The sequence below is a fragment of the Canis lupus genome, chromosome 20, assembly GCF_003254725.2.
Source record: "Canis lupus dingo isolate Sandy chromosome 20, ASM325472v2, whole genome shotgun sequence".
Classification (NCBI taxonomy): Eukaryota; Metazoa; Chordata; class Mammalia; order Carnivora; family Canidae; genus Canis; species Canis lupus.
The window spans coordinates 22716939-22735832 of NC_064262.1; the positions used below are offsets into that span (position 1 = coordinate 22716939).

Here is an 18894-nt window from a genome sequence, read left to right on the forward strand (position 1 = left end):
TAAGAATCATTACCTTTCTTGCTAGCTGAATAAAGAGGACTGGACAGAAACTGAACGTTTCTTCAAGCAAGGGCTTTAATGAATCAGCAAAAGGCCTTTGTGAAGAAAAGCTTAAGAAGCGGCTTTTCTCTCTCCTTGTGACATGATTCTATTTTAAGCTTTGACCTAAAGATAGAAACAAGTTTTTTTTGTATATCCGTTCAGTGCATTAATACTTTATTTTTAATGATTGGTAAAAACGTCTAAGCATTAGGGTGGTTTTTACGTATTTTACAAACATTTAATTCATTGATCATCATTGTCACCTTATGAACTTGATATAATATTATCTCTGCACTAGAGGCGAGATTAAGAAACTTGTGTGGCATTATATTGATATTACCATATTATGGCTTAACATTTCCCAATGACTTGGCCCGATGTCAAGAGTAATGCTGAATAAAAAAACAAGGTTAACAACACAGAGGGAACCGTGGACAATTAAGTGTGGGGAAATACCTGGTTAAGAGTTCAACAAAATTCAAGTTCTTCTCAGTAGGTTTCCAATCTGTCATGTACCTTACGAACCTCTTAGAAGAAGACATGGAAACAATATTTCCTACACTTGTTTGTTCCTGATGTGTGAGCTTCTTGCCTGACAATGTCCTCTGGACTTCACTTTGTAAAGTGTGGGTTTATTTATTCGCTGAAAGCTGAGTGTTCAAATGCCTTTTTGTTTTTTTCCTAAGATTTATTAATTTATTTATTCATGAGAAACAGAGAGAGAGAGAGAGAGAGAGGCAGAGACACAGGCAGAGGGAGAAGCAGGCTCCATGCAAGGAGCCTGATGTGGGACTCGATCCCAGGTCTCCAGGATCACACCCTGGGCCGCAGGCGGCACTAAACCGCTGCACCACCGGGGCTGCCCTCAAATGCCTTTTTAAAAGATAAGCAGTTTGGGGAAATCTGTTCTTTGTAATCCCTGCCAGATTCATTACTCCCCTAGATTTTAATTCCATTAACTCCTAGGCAGGGTAAACATTCATCAGGTTCTGCACTTGATTTTTCTGAAGAGCTCTGAGTTTGGAAAAAAAATCATCCATCCATAACAATGGGCACTTTTTCATCTGTTCTAAGCATAGACTGTTAGAGCTAGTCTGAATCATGCATTTGAACCCTCGTTTTATAGCTGATGAACTAAGGAGTGACAACATATCCATGACAATTCAGGTAGGCAAGCCCAGACTGGCAATCTGTGTACCCCACCTATCTCAGATTTGCCATTTTAACTTACACCTGTGTAAGCAGGCCTGTGTGGATCCCTGCTGTCCCTGCTAGAAGGCAGTGAGGGACAGCAGGCAGTGGACTCTACCTTGGTAAGTGGTGTTATCAGTACAGTGGCCCAGAGTCTAATATTAGTCACTTGAGAAGATAGTTGAAGAGTGAGAAGGCAGGAAATGATCATCAGTGCCCTTAGATGCCTTACCTTTTTCTCATTGTTCAACCCTTGTTCCTTTGTGTAGATTAAATACCTATAGTGTGGGAGGCACTTAACCAAATAAGAGCCATGATGGAGGCAAGACTGCATTTCCAGTCTCCTTTTCAGAGGCACTGGTGAAAGGCATGGGCTCTGAATTCAGAGAGGGTGGTGTGAGTTTGAGACAAGCCCTCCTAATCTGCCAGTTGCTTGACCTTCAGCTTGTTTTAAGACATCTAAACCGAAGGTCCCTTTTCTTTAAGAGGTTTGTTTTGAGGAATAAAATGAGATAAGGTAACCCTTAACCTTAACCCTTTCAGGGTGCCTGGTACAGAGTGGAGATGTCATAGTCCTTGGGAGTTGGTTTCCACTTTCCACTGAGTCCTATCTATTATAGTGAGACATGGGTTTTGTTGGGTTTTTTCTCCCTTACCATCTTAGCAATTATTAAATGTGTAGTTTAGTTCTACTTAACATGTTCACACTGTTGTGCAACCATCACCACCATCCACCTCCAAAGCTTTTCATCTTGCAAAACTGAAGCTCCATACCCATTGAGCACTAACATATCTCTGCCAGTCCCCCGGCCTCTGGCAACCACCATCCCGCTTCCTATCTGTAAAGTTGCCTATTTTGGACATCTCATATAAGTGAAATCACGAGATATTTGTCCTTTTGCGACTGGCTGATTTTACTTAGCATAATGTCCTCATTGTTCATCTGTGTTGTACCATGCGTCAGACTTTCTTTTATTTTAAGGTACAATAATATTCCTTTGTATGTATAGACTACATTTTGTTTATCTGCTCATCCATGGATGGATACTTTGGTTACTTCCTCTTTTTTGTTCTTAAGAGTAATGCTGCTATTAATATGGGTAGGCAGATCTCTCTTTGAGACCCTGATTTCAATTTTTCTGGGAAAAGAGATGCATTTATTAAGAAGAATCCCTGGCTTCTAGGTACTTAATTATATCCCACCATTCATTGGGATAGGGTGGGGTGAAGACCTAGGAATGTAAGACGGATCTCAGATTCTTTTTTTTTTAAGTATTTTTTTTTAAGATTTTATTTATTTATTAATGAGAGACACAGAGAGAGAGGCAGAGACACAGGCAGGCAGAGGGAGAAGCAGGCTCCGTGCCGGGAGCCCGACGTGCAACTCGATCCCGGGTCTCTAGGATCAGGCCCTGGGACGAAGGTGGCACTAAACCGCTGAGCCACCCAGATGCCCCAGACCTCAGATTCTTATTCTAAATCATCAAATCTTACCTATCAAAATTAATGCTTAAAGAATCTAGTATTCATTTTAAAAATATTGTTGTGGATGAATGTTTATTGACATGGAAAGATGCTTACAATATACAAAGTTGAAAAAAATACAAATAGATATATTATCCATTTTTTTAAAAAACATATGTACCAGTATATTCAAACACATGATACATGCATGCAAACTGGTATGTAAGTTATGGCAGAGTGCAGTGTCCTTTGAATTCTTTTGCTCAGGGGATCCCTGGGTGACGCAGCGGTTTGGCGCCTGCCTTTGACCCAGGGCGCGATCCTGGAGACCCGGGATCGAGTCCCACATCGGGCTCCCGGTGCACTCTCTCTCTCTCTCTCTGTGTGACTATCATAAATAAATAAATAAATTTAAAAAAAAATTCTTTTGCTCATACAGCACTTTCATTTCCAATATATGTGTTTTATTTATTTATTTGTATCAGTTATATACATGTACAACCATACCAGCATCCTGTTCAGAATAAAATATTTAAAGGGCCCCTGAGTAGCTCAGTCTATTGAGTGTCCAGCTCTTGGTTTCCACTCAGTTCACAATATCAGGGTCAGGGATCTAGCCCTGATCTGGGCTCTCCGAGCTCAACAGAGTCAGCTTGAGAGATTCTTCCTCTTTTTCTCCTTCTGCCCCTCCCCCTATTCATGCATGTGCTCTCTCTTAAATAAATAAATAACTTAAAAAAAGAATAAAATATTTACAAAAGAATAACATGTGGAAAGGAATGAGAGTAATGCGTTCAAAGAAACGGAAACAAATAAATATTATTGGAAGTTCTATTTTTTTTTTTTCTGTATGGCCACATACTTTTCCACCGTAAGTGAGACACCATAAGAGAGTGGATTCTGAAGTTCAGCAGAGCTCCGATTAGTTCCAGATTCCACTTCTTACTGGTGAACAATCTTAGCTAAGTTAGCAAATGTCTCTAAAACTCAGTTTCCTTATCTGTATAAGGATAATTGCAGTTCTCTTAAAAACATTTTTTTGAGGTATGATTGACATGTAACATTAGTTTCAGTTGCAGCAATCACCATAACGGTCAGATAATTTTATGGAGCGTGCAGTGATCACCACAATGAGTCTTGTTAACACCCGTCACCATATGTAGTTATGAGCTTTCTTTGCTCTTGAGATGAGGACATTTAGGATCTCTCTTAGTAACTTTCATCTCTGCAGTACGGTATTACAGCGTTTTGTGCACTGCCTTGTTTCAGGTAGGTAAGAAAAAATTAAGCTATTATTATGGTTGTCATGACTTACAATTGTCTCAGGATGGTGGGCGGAGAAATGTTTACAGTTTTCCTTCTTGGCCTGGCACTGTGTTTTCGTTCATTGACATCAAAAAAGTGCTTTTGTCAGAATTTTTTTAGAGGTTATTTTGTATTTTTAAAAAAGCTTAACACAGTGACTTACACATGTCCTGCACTGCATCCTCGTTTAACATGAATGGAAGACTTGTGGAATATTACCCGCTTTGCCCAACGGAAACTTCCCAAACCAAGACTTAAGCTTTTCCCTGCCACCCAGAGCAGGGAGCTCATGACTCCACACAGCACGTGGGGGGCCCTGGCCAGAACCCGCTGGTGCCCAAGGCCTGTGGGCCTTTGTCAGTGGACTCATTTAGTTTGGGCACAGGCACCCAAGGCTGGGCAGGCAGAAAGGAAGTAATTAAGACAATGGAAACCTACCAGGGAAAGAGTGTGTGACCCGTGCAATCACAAGGGGCCCTGTGCTCAGAAGGGCCCCATGCTTGGTTGATGCTCTTCTGTCACCATTTTGAAATTGCTAATGATTTTTTGACCAAGGGCCCCACATTTTCATTTGTCACTGGGCCTTGCAAATTATGCTGATTGTTCTGGCTGTTGAAAATTGTAAGGCACAGAGAAGACCTGGGTGTTGAGTGAACTGTTAAAAGAAGAGGTGTCTGAACAAGTGCTCCACTGAGGAGGGTGAAACCACATGGAATTCTACAAGCCAGCTTTTTGGTGGATGTCTGGAATGTCTTAGCCCTTTCTGATTCCATTTTGCATGAGTAACATGACCTCTACCTCATAGGGCTTCTGTGAAAATGTACAGAGATAATGCATGTAAAGGGATTAGAGCAGCGCCTGGTGCCTGGAATACTCATTTCTAAAAGCTTCCCAAATTTTCATAACCTTAGTCCTTGTATCAATTCCAAGAGTGAGGTATGATTATTTCCCCATTTTACAGCTGAGGAAACTGAGGCCCAGAAAAATTGAGTGACTTGCCCAAGTCACATAGCTGGTAAGCTGTGGAGCTGGGATTTGAGTCCAGGCCATCTGACAGCAGAGCTCATGCTCTCACTTCACCATTATGCACACTACTTTTACCATTCTCTGCTAGCTTCCGGGCACCCTTACATTCTTTATATCGTTTTGCCTCAAATTGAGATGCTCATTTTGCAGATGTGGGGACTGAGACTGGCAACCAAGGTCCCACATCTTCCACATATGGAATATGGATCTGAACCCTCCTTCTCTGAATATCCACTCTGCCTTTTCTTTGGATAATTCCTCAAAAGTGAAGTTAGAGGATGTTTAGTGGGATCTGCTGCACAGGGCTGATAATGAAATGCACTTAGACCATCATGGGGTACTCCTGGATCACAGGGCAGATGACTCTGCATAGCTTGTTTATGGCAACAATGTCATGTCCTCTACATAGCTCAGGCCCTGGAGTCATGCTGGGTCCCTGTACCAGCTCCATCCTGAGCAGCTGTGTGGGCTTCTACAAGTTGCACCTCTTTATTTCTCAGTTTTTCCATCCATAAAGTGGAGGTAGTAATCCTGTTTGTAGAAGAGGATTCTTGGGTGGATTCTGTTTACATGCTCAGTTGAGTGCCTAGCACGTTATAAGTATTTCAAACTGTAAAAGCTGCTTTGCTCCAGCTTTTAGAAAAGAAAGGTATTGCCTGTGTTTGAATAGAAGCAAATACTTTTATTTTTTTTGATAGTTCTTAGCAGTTCACAGAACTCATGCTCAGACTATTCTCTTGTTTGGACTTCATTTGTTTTTAATCTGTTTTTAAATGCTGGTATAGTCTTGTGTGGACTTTAAAATAACCCTGTGAAAAATAAATAAATAAATAAATAAATAAATAAATAAATAAATAAATAAATAATAAATAAATAAAATAACCACGTGAAGGGGCTCCACTCTATTTTAAAGAAAGGGAAGGCCTGGATCCACCAGTTAAGGGCAGAAGCAGGCTAGGAATCCAGGCCTCTGCGTTTCATGGCTTTTAAGTATTTTGCATTTCAGAACACTTTGCGTTTCACAATTTAAAGATTTGATGCAAGCAAACAAAAATAAAAGACCTCCAGGATCCCTCGTGTTTCAGTGCCTTTCGGTTTGGTTCAAGAAACACTAAGTTACAATATAGCACATATTCAGTTTTATCATTTGTGTTCAAATGGCTGATGTGGTTAATCCAGTTTTTGTGTGACCAGGAAGGACACACTGAGTCACACATGCAGGAAGAAGGGATACAGCTTTGGGGCTTCAAGTTGGCCATAAATAATTTTCACTTATCTAGTAGGCAATGTCCCAGGAGAGGAACAGATTTCTTTAACTTTTCATTCTTCTATAGGAAAACACAATCTATAAAAATTTTTCTTCTATTTGCCCTTTTTTTTTCTAACTCAAGATCATTTTTTAAGTTAGAGCAAAAAATACATAAAATTCACCACTTTAACCATTTTTAGATACGTAATTCAGAAGTGTTAAATATATTCTTATTGTTACACAACCAATCTCCAGAACTCTTCATTTTGCAAAACCGAAATGCTGTGCCTGTTAAACACTCCCCCTCACCCCTGCCCCAGCTCCGGGCAACCACCATTTTACTTTCTGTCCTTATGAATTTGTAAAATATTTTTACAAAATTTCATGTCAACTTGCTTCTCAGCTTGTCATTCTTAGAAATTTCCCTTCTTCTGAAAGAGTCGGAGATTCCAAGTACACAAGATCAGAATCTTCAGCAAGCTGGCTAATGTTTAGAAAAACCTCTCATCACATTTTCATTATTACTAGAAATTCTTTAGGCTTAAAAAATAGGTGGACAGTTGATCACTATCAAGCGTGCAGATGGACAGAGTAATTTGTCCTCTGTTATAAGTCAGGCCACGGACAGAAACAATGGCAAAAGAATCCAAGCTGAGAGAACACTGTGTTTCCCACCAAGAACACAAGCAGATTCTTTGCATCTTTGGTACAGTGCTGAGATAAGGAAGGGGCAAGACAGATTCCATGGACTGGTCATGATGTTGGAGGAGCAAGATTCAAGGCTGAACTTGAACCAGTTACAGTGGGTTCTGTTGAACCAATCCTAAAACTGCTTACAGTTTTGGACTTGGCCCAGTGCTTTAGAGTTCTTTCCCTGTGTCATTTATTACCAACCCTTGGCAGATTTAGCAAATGAAAGTACAGGATACCCACTTAAATGTGAATTTCAGATAAATAATGAATTTTTTTTTAATTCCTGTGCTTAACACACAGTGTTATATTAGTTTCAGGTGCACTATATAGTGATTCAACAGTGAATGATTTTTTTTAGTATAGGTGTGTCCTGGATATTTAATCTGGCTACTCTAACCTGGATGACCCACTGAGGATTCTTCTTGGTGGTAATCATCCATCCCCAGCCTGGTCTGAGAGTGGGGGCAATAAAGGGTTTGGCAAGCTCTTTGGTTTCACGTGCTGCTGTTAGAAAAGAAAGAACACATTTACTCAATGTAGGCAGGTGCCTTCACAGTATGCTTTGCCGTCTTCCTAAGAACCCTATAAGACAGGTCACTCTCCCTAGTTTTATAATGAGGAAGTCAAGGCTCACAAAGGTTAGTTTATCTAGGGCCACAAAAATCCTACCAAGACGGAAACTTGGGACTGAATTCAGTTCTCATTCCAAACCTTCTTACTGCACATCGGAGAAGGGCTGACTAGCTGGTTGGTTGGTCTGTTGATTTGTTTCTAAGTGGAAGCTTTGCATCCAAGTCCTGGCTGCCCATCTACAAACTCTGGGAGACAGGGCGCAGCGAGGTGACTTTTCTAAACCTCAGTTCCCTTATCTGTAAATTGGAAATAGTGCCTACGTGTAGGTTTGCTATGGAGATTAAGTGAGTTCCTAGAGGTATGCTGTCTGCCACACAGCATACACCCAAGACAGTCCCCTTTAAAGCCGGTTTGTTTTATTCTGCTAAGGAACTGAGGGGTCCGAGGGAGCTGGAGATCAGGGACTGCCAGGAAATGTATGTTCACACCTGAACCCAAATGAAAGAGCTGAAGATGAAGGGGGGGCACCCCTTTCCTGGAAGCAGTGGGGGCTCCAGAGCTTCTGCGGGAGGCCAGGAAGATGGCTTAGGTAATGCTTCCAGTGACCTGGCTGGAGGTGTGATGGAGAAATGTTTGAATGGGGCGGGGAAGAAACTCCAAGAATGTGACATGGGAGGGGAGTCCTGGAGGTCCGGCCCAGCCAGCCCGGCTTTGCCGGCTCCTCCCCACTTCCACTCCAGCCTTCCAGCTCCCTCCTGCTCCTCCTCCTCTTCTTCCCCTTCTGAGGCTCCGACCCGGAGCCCGGGGAACCAGCCAACCAGCTGCAGCTGTTCTAGACCAAGCGCCACCTCACTGCGGAGCCTTTGGTAAGTCTCCTGGCCGCGGTGGGCCGGGTCCCCTTCCAGGGACCTCCGGGTGTGGACCAGAGGAATTCAGCTCGCCCAACCCGCTGGAGGGGTGGGGGGCAAGGAGGGCACTTCATCTTAGCTTCTAGGAAATCACCTCCGTCTGGGGGTTAGACATTGAGGGACCTGGAGCTCTAGCTTTCTGCCCTTGCATACAATTGACAATGAAAGTGACAGCACGTGTCCTACTCCCTCCATCTCCTTCCAGGACTGGGGCTCCTGCAACACAGATTACCCGGCAGGAGCGGGGAGCTTCCTAAGAAATATTAAGTCAGTATAAAAAAAGGGGGGTATCAGGAATATTTTGTGGGAGTGAGGGAGCCTTGTTGAGATGTCAGGCTTCTCACCTGAAGTGAGGTTCAGGTGAGTTTGGATGCCCTGGTTTAAAATGCTGCTGAAAACGAGGTCTGATTTTTTAGCTCTTAAAAAAATATACTTTTTAACAAAATTCGATCTTTTCTATTAGGGGACAAGCATGGACTATAGTTGCTTTGGTTTGGCTCAAGAAACACGGAGTGGTGGCAGATACTCAGTTTTGTTAATCTGTGTTCAGATCTCAGATGCGGTTTAATTCAGTTTTTGGCAAATCCAGATTAATCTAGTTTTAAAAAGCTACCTGTCCTCACCCAAGCAACTACTACTGTCATAGAACCAGTCCATGGCCACCATGTTTATAACTTCTGAAGCCCCAAATTAAGCTGAGTCTCCTCTTTCTCCTCTTTCTCCCCTTCCCCCGCTTGTCGGAATCTGGAGGAGTTAGGCAAAGTGGGTAAAGCACAGGTTTGGAGTCACATCTGCTACTTTCTTACTGTGTGAGTTTAAATTAATCTCTCTTAAATTTCAGTTTTCCCATCTGTGAAATGGGGGAGCTGGTGATAATAGCATAGTACACCTATAGAGAGAGGCTTTCTCCCAAGCTCTGCCACCTAATAATGCTGTTACTGGAAGCATTCCTTTTGGGGGGCGGAATGACAGGTTCACTTGGCATCAGTGTTGGGTCAGTCCCCTAGGGTTTCCTGAAACTAACCCCCTAGACTGTCCTCAGCCTCCTGGACCTTCTTTTCAATTTTAAATGGTTGATTACTGCCTCTTTTTTGGAAATCTCCTGGTTTTGCATGATGTGTGTATTCTATTATTACATTGCAGTGCTTCTCAAAGTCGTTTGTGAGACAGATTCCTGGGTCCCCCTTTGAGCCCTTTTCTGATTCAGTAGGTCCTGGGTAGGCCCCACGAATTTGCATTTCTAACAAGTTCTGAGATAATTCTGATTCTGCAGGGCAGGGGACTGTGATGTGATAATTTTACGCTTGTCACCTTTCCTATCTCCTCATCTAGGAATTAGTAGAAAGAAATTTATGGTTACAACTCTCTGGTTATTAAGTCAAGGAGCTAATAAACTAGACTCTAATCATGGAAACCCAAGTTCCCAGATAACTGAGAGAAAATGTGATTTTTTAAAAATTGAAACAGGGTGATTTGAAGCCAGCCAGTGAAAAAACAGGGTGATTTGATTTCCAGCCAGTGAAAAAACCACTCTGAGTAAACTGGTAATCATGGAGTGTTAAGCCATCAGTAGATTGGTCAAGGAAATTCATCTTTATATACAGTAAGCAAGATCCTTTTAATAATGACATGGTGAAGCAAGCTGTCATCCTTAAATACTGGATCCAACACGAATGTTTTAGTAGGTGAGTTGGCACCTGCACCATTTAACAGACATTAAATATACTTTCTGTAAACTAGTATGATCATTACCATGTCCCAGTCCTTCAGTGGAGTGGATTTTTCTAGCAAACTTAGATAAGGAAGTGGCTTATCACCAGGGTCTCTCTACAGGGCCATGCCAGGAGACTGGCAAATGTTTCTAATTAGCACAATTCCTAATAACTGCAAATCTTTAGTTTGCATGGAGCACAGCATTAGATAGAGCTCCCAGCGCTGACAACTTGCCCAAGTCCCCCGATGTCCCTTTTCATACCCTTTTATTTAATTTCTTTTTTCTCCCCTTTATTTAATTTCTGATTATATTTGGGCTATGGTAGACTTTATCTTGAGTGTTCAAACAGGCATTAACTATAGCATTTTTACATTTACATATATATTTTTAAGCAATATATTGTACCTACTCAATAAGTATGTATGTATGTATGTATTTTTTTAAGTAATTTCTATGCCCAATATGGGGCTCAAGACCTCAAGATCAAGAGTCACATGCTCTGCCAACTAAACCAGCCAGGCTTCCCTGTGTATACATTTTTATGAAAATGGGTTTTGGGCAGCCCCAGTGGCTCAGCGGTTTAGCGCCGCCTTCAGTCCAGGGCATGATCCTGGAGACCCGGGATCAAGTCCCATGTCAGGCTCCCTGCATGGAGCCTGCTTCTCCCTCTGACTGTGCCTCTGCCTCTCTGTCTCTCTTTCTGTGTCTCTCATGATTAAATAAATAAAATCTTAAAGAAAAAAAAAGAAAGAAAATGGGTTCTGAGTTATATATGGGTAAAAAGACCCCAGCAGTCCTAAGTTACTTTTTAAATAGCTTAGTTTATTTCTTTGTGTAATAAGGTTTCCACAAACATTTCTATTGGGTCATTACTTTTAACATGTGCCTTTTAGGCACTTTTGCTTTGGATTTCAGGTAAGAAAGAGCTTTAGCCTCGAAAAGAAAAGGGAAGTTTGGGGGTTGGGCTTTTTTTTCAAAGTGTCCTAGAAACCTAGGGATGCCCCCACACCAGGCATACGCAGCTACCATCATCAAGGGACCTCAGTGATTGGTCTGCTCTGGGAAGCACTGGCACCCACAGTTTGCTAATTGCCTGTGCTCCAGCCTCAGAATGGCAGGTGGCTGGTTGTCACTGTGAGCATGTTCCCAATTAGCCACAAACAGGTGCACACATTTGCTGGGGGTGGCTGTTTCCACACAAGTGCTCCCGCACACACAAAGGGTGGCCTCCGTTTTGCCAACCATGTGGCTTTCTCAAAAATGAGTGAGGTTGGCACATTCCTCCAGGGCTTCTGAGGTCAGTGAAGAAAAACAACAGCCCAAAAAAGGGGGCCTGAGAATGCCAGAGGGAATCATCGCCTGGAAAGTAGTTGCAGGGCAAAATGGTGGGTCATGGGTTGCATCCTTTTAAAAAGCTGTCAGAATAGGAATCTGGAATACCTAATGGAGGGGTTCTCCCCAGATCATCAGGTGAAGCACAAGCATGTTCTTCAATGTGACAGATGATTTCCTGCTGAGAGATGAAGAAAAGTTAGTTCCTGATTTAGTTACCAAGATGTAGCAAGTCTTGTAGATTTATGGGTATTCACTCTAGCCAGAAGCTGGAGAAATCTGCCCCTCTTGGCGATTCTGGTCAAGTGCATCTTTAAAATAACACTTCCATTGCCATTAGGGTCAGCACTAAATGCATCAGGGTGAGTGCATTTAGTGCTGGGGAAAGGCAGAGACGTCTCCATCCAGGACTGCTCACCTCCCTCTGGATTCTGAGGTTGCTCCTGATTCATATACACCCAGCCTCCTGCCCTGCGCTGTCTGCCTGTCTGTCTGCCTGTCTGCCTGCCTGCCTGCCTGCTGGCTGGGAGGGGCCCATCTGTGCTGAAGCCAGACCTGGCTGCCTCTGCAAGCTCAGGGGATCCTCGTGGCCTCAGGCTCCCCTGCAAATTCCGGGGCTAAGTTCTTCAGAGGGTGAACAAAGAAGCACTCATCTACTGTCAATCCACTCAGACGTGAAATCCTTGGTCCTAAACTCTGAAAATGATCAGGATTAACCTTAGAATAATGCACCAGTGTTTGTAACACCGTCGTGCGTTCACTTTTTGGTTAGTAAGTTATAACCTCTTGCTTTAGAGATGCAGCTCTTCCCCTCTAGAGCGCAATGAGCAGCCTTCCTCTACACACCTTACTTCCACCCACTAGCCACATTTGATTTCATTTCTGATGGGGAGTATATCACACAGAAGAATGCATAAAACATATATGTTTGGTTTAAAGAACAAATCAGAGAATGCACAGCTACATACCTACACCCACGGAGGAATGTCGCCAGGCAGGACCCCACCCCACCCTGCTGTGGACTGTGCTCTTCCCCCCCTTCAGTAAAATCCTCTTTCCCCGAAGGTACTCTGACTCTATGGTACTATATTTCCTTGTTTTGCTTTCTACTTTTATCACCTAAATATGAATCTCTAGTTTCATTTTGCTTATTTTATTTTTTAAGATTTTATTTATTTGAGAGAGAGAGCACCCCAAACGGGGAGGAGGGGCATAAGGGAAGCAGACTCCTCACTGAGCAGGGAACCCAGTGTGGGGCTTAATCCCAGGACCCAGAGATCATGAGCCAAGCCAAAGGCAGACACTAAACCTACTGAGCCACCCGGGTGCCCCTATTTTGCTTATTTTAGAACATAAGATTGAAAAAAAAAAAAAGGAACATAAGATTGTGAGGTATACATTATTTTGGGTCTTGCTTCTTTGCTTACTATTTGCGAATTTCATCATATTGTGTGAAGCTATAGTGTATTTTCTTTGCTGTGTGATATTCCATTGTTTGAATACACTGCAATTCTATCATTCCTATTGTTAGGAGATATTTGGGTTGTATCCTTTATTTGTCTTGGGCTTTATTTGTTTCAAATTTTTATTTAAATTCTAGTTGGTTAACATATATATATCTTTTTTTTTTTAATTTTTTATGATAGTCACAGAGAGAGAGAGAGGCAGAGGGAGAAGCAGGCTCCATGCACCAGGAGCCCGATGTGGGATTCGATCCCAGGTCTCTAGGATCGCGCCCTGGGCCAAAGGCAGGCGCCAAACCGCTGCGCCACCCAGGGATCCCAGTTAACATATAACGTAATATTGATTTTAGGAGGAAAATTTAGTGATTCATCACTTACATATAATACCCAATGCTCATCACAAGTGCCCTCCTTAGGGCAGCCCCAGTGGCCTAGCGGTTTAGCGCTGCCTTCCGCCCGGGGCGTGATCCTGGAGACCCGGGATCGAGTCCCACGTCAGGCTCCCTGCATGGAGCCTGCTTCTCTCTCTGCTTGTTTCTCTCTCTCTCTCTGTCTCAAATAAATAATCTTTTTTAAAAAAATGCCCTCCTTAATACACATCAAACCATTTAATTGTACCCGCCCCCCATTCCAACCCTGTCTTATTTGTTTCTTGTGAACAATGCTGCTATAAAACTTATTCTTTTGTGTAAATGTCTCTAGGGACATACCTAAGATAGGATTTCTGTGTATAGGGTATGCAAATTTCCAAAATGATCATACCAATTAACATTCCCCCTAGCAATGGATGGGAGTATCTGCTGCCCTACATCCTAAAGTAGACTAGGTATTGTCAGAGTTTTAAGTTTGGCAGTCTGATACGTAGTGGTGGTTCCCTGAGGGTTTAATTTGTGTTTCCCTGAGTCCTTGTGAAGCTGAACACTTGATTCTGTCAGTCATCAGATTTCTACTTCTGTGCACTGTTTATTGAAAAGTTTAACCCATTTTTCTGCTAGGTTGCCTGTCTCAGCCATCTTCGGGTCTTTCTGGGACTCTCTCTTTTAATGTTTATAGCTAATGTCCACAGCTCAATTATCTCAATATCTGTGGTGGCTTGTTAGAAATGGACTATTAAATGGGGTTTTACGGGAAAGTGATGTTATATTCACAAAGAAAAGACATTTTTGCAACAGCACAAATGACTAAATGTGAAAGGACAACAGGAACCTTTACTAATACAAAGAAATAAGGCTTTGTTCTTTCCTGAGAGTATAATCACTTGGGATGGTCCAGATTCTACGTTTGTCAGAATCACTTATGTATCTCTTTTATTGTTGCTCTAGTGATAATTTGCTCTGTTAATACATTTTTTTAAAACTGGAAACCAAATTGAGGAGCTCAGAAGGCATCTCCCTATCCATTCTGTACTAATAGCTTATATCACAAATTGCAAAGTGATAGTGATGGTCTCCGGTATGTTTTATATGGCTTGCATAGTGTTTCCGTTTTTATTTTTGTTTTGTTTGTTTCTTGGTGGAGGCAATATTTTAAAATTTTACATAACCTTTATTACAGTGCATTTTTTATTTGTTCTATTTTATTATTATTGCTTTTAGTCTCTTATTATGCCTAATTTACAAATTAAATTTTATCATGGGTATTTTTATATAGGAAAAAAACATAGTGTATAGGATTTGGTACTATCTATGGTTTCAGATATCCACTGGGGGTCTGGGAACATATCTCCCTGGATAAGGGGGGAACATTGTATAGTTAAAATTACTCTTGACAGTTCTTTGAAGGGTGCCTGGGTGGCTCAGTGGGTGGGTGGCCAGCTGTTGATTTCAGCTCAGATCATGATCTCAGGGTCCTGGGATTGAGCCCCATGTCAGGCTCTGAGCTCACAGGGAATCTGAGTGAAATACTTTCTCCCTCTGCCTCTGCCCCTCCCCACTTCGCTAAGATAAATTAATAAATCTTAAAAAAAAAAGAAAAGAAAAGAAAAGAAAAGAAATTCCTTGAAAAGATGACATATCAAAGACCAGGGTTTATTTTTCAATAAATTCCGCACAGGGAGTATTTTTTCTTCTGCTGAAACACATAGCTGTTTCTTTTTTTTTTTTTTTTCATAGCTGTTTCTTTAGTGAGGCACTACATGTAAGTTGCTGGGGTTTAGCAAACATGTATCGAATGCTTAAATGCTAGAAAAATTTCAGTGTTGTGAGATGCTGGTGCTTTGAGGTCACAGGACCTAAAACCTTCTTAAAGGGCCGTAATAACTTCCCATTTATTCTCAGCCACAAGTTTATTGAATAGAGTGGTAGATAAAATCCCTCTCTTACTTCTCTCCCTTCCCTCTCTCTTTTTTACATACTAGGTGTGCAGTATATACTAATACATACTTGCTAAAAGAACACCACAAAATTAACTACAATCCAAAGAGGTAACTGAGTGCTGGGCTGAGTTCTTGGAACATAGCCTATAGTTCACATGGACCCAGAAGATGACAATCCATATGTAATTGGTGGTGATGATTAATAACAAAAGGTGTTGTCCTTAGCCTCTCATTTTAGAATATGTACATGTATTTGCCCTTCATAAAAAACTCACAAGCCAACATCTTTGAAAAGGAAATGAGATTTGAAGGACAGAGCATGAAAGAAATTATTTAAGAAAAATAAATATCATTACTGGGAGTTGACAGATGACCTTTAATATGAATAAATTGGATTGTGGTGTATTTTGGTTTTCAGGAAGCCCAAACCTGTTTTCCAAGATTGTCAATGTGGTTAAGCCATACTGCTTAGATTTCAAATGAATAGAGAGATTTATCCTTATGTAAGAACATGAGCCAAGTGACTTTTTATTTCCTGTAGTAATTTTTAAAGCTGGGTCTTTCCCCTTTAGAAAGGGCCACAACCTTCATTCTGAAATATAATGTTGACAGGTACAAATCATAGTGTCTCTAAGCTAGGTGACACTCAACTCTCTCTGTTCTTACTGAAAGACCATAAGTATATGTACAGTTTGCTCAGTGGGTTCACTTGGTTGCCCTGTAGCATGGTCAGGAAACATGATGGTAAAACCAAATACTAAATAAACCGCTGTAAATGTTAAAGGAGAACCACTTACACCAACCCTGATCTGGTGACAGGAGTGAGCAGCTTCTAATACACGCAATACGATGTGGGTCAGATAAAACCTGTCTACAGGCCATGCTTGGTTTCCCAGATTAATCTGTAACAATTGATCTGTGAGTGCTGAATGAATGTTTTGGGAGGATATTCACCTTAGATTGAGTGTTTGGTTCTGCAGTTGGAGGGTTCATCTCTTTCAATGTGAACACTGGGGTAAACCCCAGGAAAGCTAATGTGAAAATGCATAAATGACGGCTCTTGAAACTAATTGGTGCAGTGTTTTCATTTGTAACTAGCAGGTAAGGATGAAGGGGAGCTCTGCCTTGCCAAAGATGAGAATGTGCATGTTGGCTCTTTGGGACATTGCTCTGAGAGTCTGTTGGGAATCAGGTTATGGTCTTATCCTTTAAAGCCAAGCAGACTGGGTTTGCCTTTTAGCTTCACTACATAGTGGCTGTGAGACTTTGAGCAAGTGTCTTAGCCTCTGGAAACCTCTCTTGCCTATAAAGCATATGTAATAATAGTACCTTCCACATGGAAAGAGTTGTGATGAGACTTATATCAGGTAAATAATACCTAAAAAGTGTGTTGCATGGGGGCTCCTGAGTGGCTCAGTTGGTTAAGTGTCCAACTCTTGATTTCAGCTCAGGTCATGATCTCAGGGTCATGAGATGGAGCCTCAAGTCAGGCTTCATGCTCAGCATGGAGTCTGCTTGAGATTCTCTCTTTCCCTTTCTCTCTGTCCCTCCCTCTGCCCCATGCTCTCTCTCTCTCCCAAATAAATAAATAAATCTTTAAAAAATAAAGTATGTCGCATGGTGCCTGACACTCAACAAAGGATAGGTCAGGTAAAGATATGAAGCAATAGAAAGTTTGATGGACACCGGTTTGGTCAGGATTTTGAGTAGCTCTTTATATACTTATCCTAGGCTCTAATGGACCAGAAAGTCATGTCTGTTTTCTCATAGACTACCTCCTTAAATACTGGGGGCAGTTTTTGAGACTATTTTCTCTCATACTATGTAGGAAGCTGTGACTGGGTCATATTACCTGTTCTTCCTTCTGTTAAGTTCTGTTACACCCCTCTCTTTTCTTTTTAAAATTTTCCTTAAGTAACCTCTATACACCCAATGTGGGGATCAAACTCACAATCCCAAGATCAAGAGTCATATATTCTACTGACTGAGCCAGCCAGGAGCCCCCATACCGTTCTCTTTTGATAACTAGGATTTTACCATTTTATAATGTGATAATAGCCAACCTTACACAAGGTACATTTTTAGTTTACTTAATGCTATTTGAACAATAACTTGGGTTTCATTAGAAACATGTTTTCAGACATCTTCTATTCAAGTGATTTTTACAGATGGCCAAATTGATCTGTTTTATTTCAGAGAGTAGTAAGGAAATAAGAAAGAAGTCATAGAAAGGTCTATGTATATACACTTTTTAAAAAAGATTTTATTTTTGGGATGCCTGGGTGGCTCAGCAGCTGAGCATCTGCCTTGGGCTCAGGGCGTGATTCTGGGATCTGGGATCAAGTCCCGCATCAGGTTCCCTGTGGGGAGCCTGCTTCTCCCTCTCCCTATGCCTCTCTGTGTCTCTCATGAATAAATAAATAAAATCTTTTTTTTAAAAAATATCTTATTTTTTTAAGAGAGAGAATGTGCATGCACACAAGCAGCAGGGAGAGGCGGAGGGAGAGAAAGAAGCAGACTCTTGGCTGAGCAGGGAGCCTCACATGGGGCTTAATCTTAGGACCCTGGGATCATGACCTGAGCTGAAGGCAGAGGCTTAACCAACTGAGCCACCCAGGCACCCCTTTATAAACTTTTTTATTGAATTGATATCTATTATGAAAAATTGGTGATACTACAAGTGGTTTTATGATAACCAATATTCCAACAATATTATATAGCTGCTAAAGGTCATTATGAGGATGCTAAAGGAGCATAGAGAAGGTTTATAACAAAATTTGAAGAATGCTGTGTGAAAATGGAGTATCCATAATTATGTAATAGAATATATATACACATAGGAAATATCCGATGAAAATGGCTGCAAGTTTAGCAGGAGGGTAAGGAAAATGGGATTATGGTAACTGAATACTGTTATTTTAATTATGTAAATATTTCTAAAAACTTCAAAATATCAAATGACTTCGAGGGGTTCAGTTGGCAGCTATCTCTAATTGAATCCATAGCCATATGTGTGTCCTGACAACATTTTGATAGAGCCCAGTGTACTGTAGTTATTTATCAGATTTCCTCTTGTGATTGGCTTGCATGATATTTTAGGTAATGGTGGCTGACATTACTGTATTACTCTTCTTTTCAGTGATGAAAATGCCAGAAAAGATTTAAAGACTCTACCAGCCTTTCCAACCAAAACGCTCCAGGAGCATCCATCCCTTGCTTACTGGTAAGCCAAAGCAAGACAACAGATAACCCTGTTATCATAGCCTCCATTGAGAAGTGCATGCTTTTCAAGAAATTAAAAGAAATATAAGTGAAGATAATATTAAATTGCCCATCACATGCATCAGAGTGACTGTGAGTAGACCTTGGACCTTTCCATGAAAGGGTCTTGTCAAAGCTTACTGGAGATCATCGTACTAAGACTATAGTCATTTGTGAAGAGTGGCTGCGTGCCTTCTCATTCACATACGTAAAAGGTCTGTAGAGTGTGCTTTTTTTTTTTAATTATTATTTTTTTAAACAGCACATTTTATTTTATTTATTTATTTATGATAGTCACACACACACACAGAGAGAGAGAGAGAGAGAGAAGCAGAGACACAGGCAGAGGGAGAAGCAGG

At 41.4% G+C, this 18894-nt stretch overlaps 1 protein-coding gene across 7 annotated transcripts in view; it reads left to right on the plus strand.

The window, feature by feature from the left end:
- The window catches only part of FRMD4B (FERM domain containing 4B), a 321458-nt gene that overhangs the window by 262106 nt on the left and 40458 nt on the right, over positions 1–18894 (plus strand). For 6 of the 7 annotated variants that reach the window (XM_049097558.1, XM_049097557.1, XM_049097560.1 and 3 more), the window contains one exon: positions 18414–18497. In XM_049097558.1, the coding sequence (XP_048953515.1) occupies positions 18414–18497 (84 nt within the window). Of the gene's footprint in view, positions 1–8041; positions 8410–18413; positions 18498–18894 lie in introns of those variants that run through there. The other variant, XM_049097561.1, reaches the window with a different exon arrangement.